Below are 2,880 nucleotides of genomic sequence, written 5' to 3'. Positions count from 1 at the left end.
CCGACACGTGGTAGGTGCTTAATAAATGTTTGCTACCCACCCCCCACACACACACACAAATGAATGAACAGATAAATGGATGAAAGGATGGCTGTGGTTATTTCCATGACAATAAACACTGCGCAGCCAAGCCAGCGAACAGATACGCAGCCTGGCCAGCAGAGGGCACCAGGCTGCCTTTTAATCTCTTTCCAAGCCCTGGAACCCGTCCTGCTGTCAGTCAGAGAGGCACCCGATGCTCAGTGGTCATTTCGCTGCGCTGAAGATTAAGTAGGAATTGTTTGCTTCCAGCCAACGTATAAAACCTGAGTGTTCACCCTTCACTGCTAACAACAGGTACCACAGCCTCTGTCTTGCTATGAAAACCGCCATAACTAGCAGCCAGTGGCTGGTTTTTTATTCCCAGGTGGGGATGTGAGAGGGGCTAAGAGGGAGAGAGAAGGAAGGAAGGTAAGAAGGGAGGGAGATAAGACAGAGTATCTATTAAACTGTTTGTCCTGGAAAAGCAGAGGAAAGTTCTCTGTACGTCTCCAAGCTGACTTTCTCTCTCTCTCTCCCTCCCTTCATCCTTTTATTCTGCAGAAGAACAAAATCTAAGTCTAGACTGGACAAGCATCCGAAACAAGGATCTAGAGGGAGATTTCTTTCCTTTCCTGTAATCAGCAGCAGAAGCCGCAGCCTCCGGACCCTGCTGGAGCCCCGGCTCCGATCAGCCGTCTGTTGGCAATGAATGCTTCGAGCTGCCTGCTCTCTGCTCAACCAACGCTGCCTAATGGCTCAGAGCACCTTTCCTTCAGCAACCAGAGCGGCAAGAGCTTCTGCGAGCAGGTTTTCATCAAGCCTGAGGTCTTCCTGGCTCTGGGCATCATCAGCCTGATGGAGAACATCCTGGTCGTCCTGGCCGTGGTCAGGAACAGCAACCTGCACTCTCCCATGTACTTCTTCCTCTGCAGCCTGGCCGTGGCCGACATGCTGGTGAGCGTGTCCAACGCCCTGGAGACCATCATGATCGCCATCGTCAACAGCGACTACCTGACCTTCGAGGACCAGTTCCTGCAGCACATGGACAACGTCTTCGACTCCATGACCTGCATCTCCCTGGTGGCCTCCATCTGCAACCTCCTGGCCATCGCCGTCGACAGGTACACCAGCATCTTCTACGCGCTCCGCTACCACAGCATCATGACCGTGAGGAAGGCGCTAAGCCTGATCGCGGCCATCTGGCTGTGCTGCGGCGTCTGCGGCGTGGTGTTCATCGTCTACTCTGAGAGCAAGATGGTCATCGTGTGCCTCGTCACCATGTTCCTCGCCATGCTGCTCCTCATGGGCACCCTCTACGTGCACATGTTCCTCTTTGCCCGGCTGCACGTCAAGCGCATCGCAGCACTGCCACCCGCCACTGGGGTGGCGCCGCAGCAGCACTCGTGCATGAGGGGGGCCGTCACCATCACCATCCTGCTGGGGGTGTTCATCTTCTGCTGGGCCCCCTTCTTTCTCCATCTCATCTTCATCATAACCTGCCCCACCAACCCCTACTGCGTCTGCTACACCGCCCACTTCAACACCTACCTGGTCCTCATAATGTGCAACTCCGTCATCGACCCCCTGATCTACGCCTTCCGCAGCCTGGAGCTGCGCAACACCTTCAAGGAGATTCTCTGCAGCTGCAACAGCATGAGCGTTGGATAGGATGCAGGACCATAGGAAGGGTTATCGGTCTGACCACTTTTGACCCTGCATCCAGCCAAAGTGTTCAAAAAGAAGGGGAAAAAAGACTTAAAAGACTTAAAAATGTGTTAACAGTCATGGTCGTTTGTGTCTTTTTGTTGTTGTTGTTGTTCTGGGGGTTTAGGGGGCGTTTTTCTGGCCGCGCCAGGTCTTAGTTGCGGCAGGCAGGATCCTTGTTGCAGCATGCCAACTCTTCATTGCAGCATGTGGGGTCTGGTTCCCTGGCCAGGGATTGAACCCGGATCCCCTGCACGGGGAGCACAGAGTCTTAGCCACTGGACCACCAGGGGAGTCCCAGTGTGTCTTTTGTTTTTTAGCTTGCAGAAAGCCTTTTGAAAGGAGAAAATGGTCTATAACAGGCTCTCTGAAAGGATGCCAATGTGGGTTAAGTCACAAACTCTGATTTCCCGAATAGTCACTGGGGGAAATCCGTGAAGGCTGCTCTGGGCGCTTTCTGCATTCATCTTCATGCACCTAGGGTCTGTGACGCCTGCCTGCACCCTGCTTCCCACCCATGCCTTCATGCTCAGGTCAGACTGAAGGATTCGCAGTAACAGTAAGGGTGGTTTGAACCTCTCCCAAGCAAACCTGTTACAGCTACTAACCTGGCTTTGCTCTCAGTTCATACGGGACTGGGTTTCTAGTCTACTACTCTATTTACGGTAAAGACAATTTCCTAAAAACAACAAACTCTGTGGAAGAAGTAATGTAATGCTATGCTGTTTGCCCCTCTTCTTGACCATACCCCACACCAGCCTCCACCCCCTGCAAACAGCATGGGGATGTAACCCACTTCTATTTTTGTTGTTACTGTTGTTCTTGTTGGGTTTTTATACATTCAACATAGGGCAGTTTTCAAAATAATGAAGGAGAGATAAAGTGCTTTGGAAAATCAGGACATACCTGTGTACAAAGTATTTTGATACCTTGCTATTTTAAAGTATACATTTCCCTATTTTAAAAAAGCAATTTTTCCTACTATTCCTCTTCTGTCTTTAAAACAAGAGAGGCAATCGTGAGTAGGAAGGCGTGTGTCTCAAGAAATTGCCTGACAGTTGTTTTGGAGAGTTGGAGTCTGTGAGCTTCCTGCGGCTTTCCTGGAGACTGTTTTGCTCTTAAGAACTGTGCCTCTATCACATTTTATCTATGTGA

The 2,880-nt window shown here is 50.9% G+C and overlaps 1 protein-coding gene across 1 annotated transcript; it reads left to right on the top strand.

The window, feature by feature from the left end:
- Positions 1-617: 617 nt before the first annotated feature.
- Positions 618-1,689, top strand: MC3R (melanocortin 3 receptor). The gene has a single exon (XM_060123679.1). It carries the CDS (start codon positions 727-729, stop codon positions 1,687-1,689), a length of 963 nt encoding a protein of 320 aa, XP_059979662.1. The 5' UTR covers positions 618-726.
- The last annotated feature ends 1,191 nt before the right edge of the window (positions 1,690-2,880 follow it).

Source organism: Lagenorhynchus albirostris, chromosome 15, assembly GCF_949774975.1.
Source record: "Lagenorhynchus albirostris chromosome 15, mLagAlb1.1, whole genome shotgun sequence".
Lineage (NCBI taxonomy): Eukaryota > Metazoa > Chordata > Mammalia > Artiodactyla > Delphinidae > Lagenorhynchus > Lagenorhynchus albirostris.
The sequence above is the reverse complement of the archived record's forward strand: the minus strand, read 5'-3'. Positions and strand labels throughout refer to the sequence as shown.

Bases quoted from the DNA above. Each gene is read 5' to 3' on its own strand.
- MC3R (XM_060123679.1), top strand. From the start codon at position 727: ATGAATGCTTCGAGCTGCCTGCTCTCTGCTCAACCAACGCTGCCTAAT.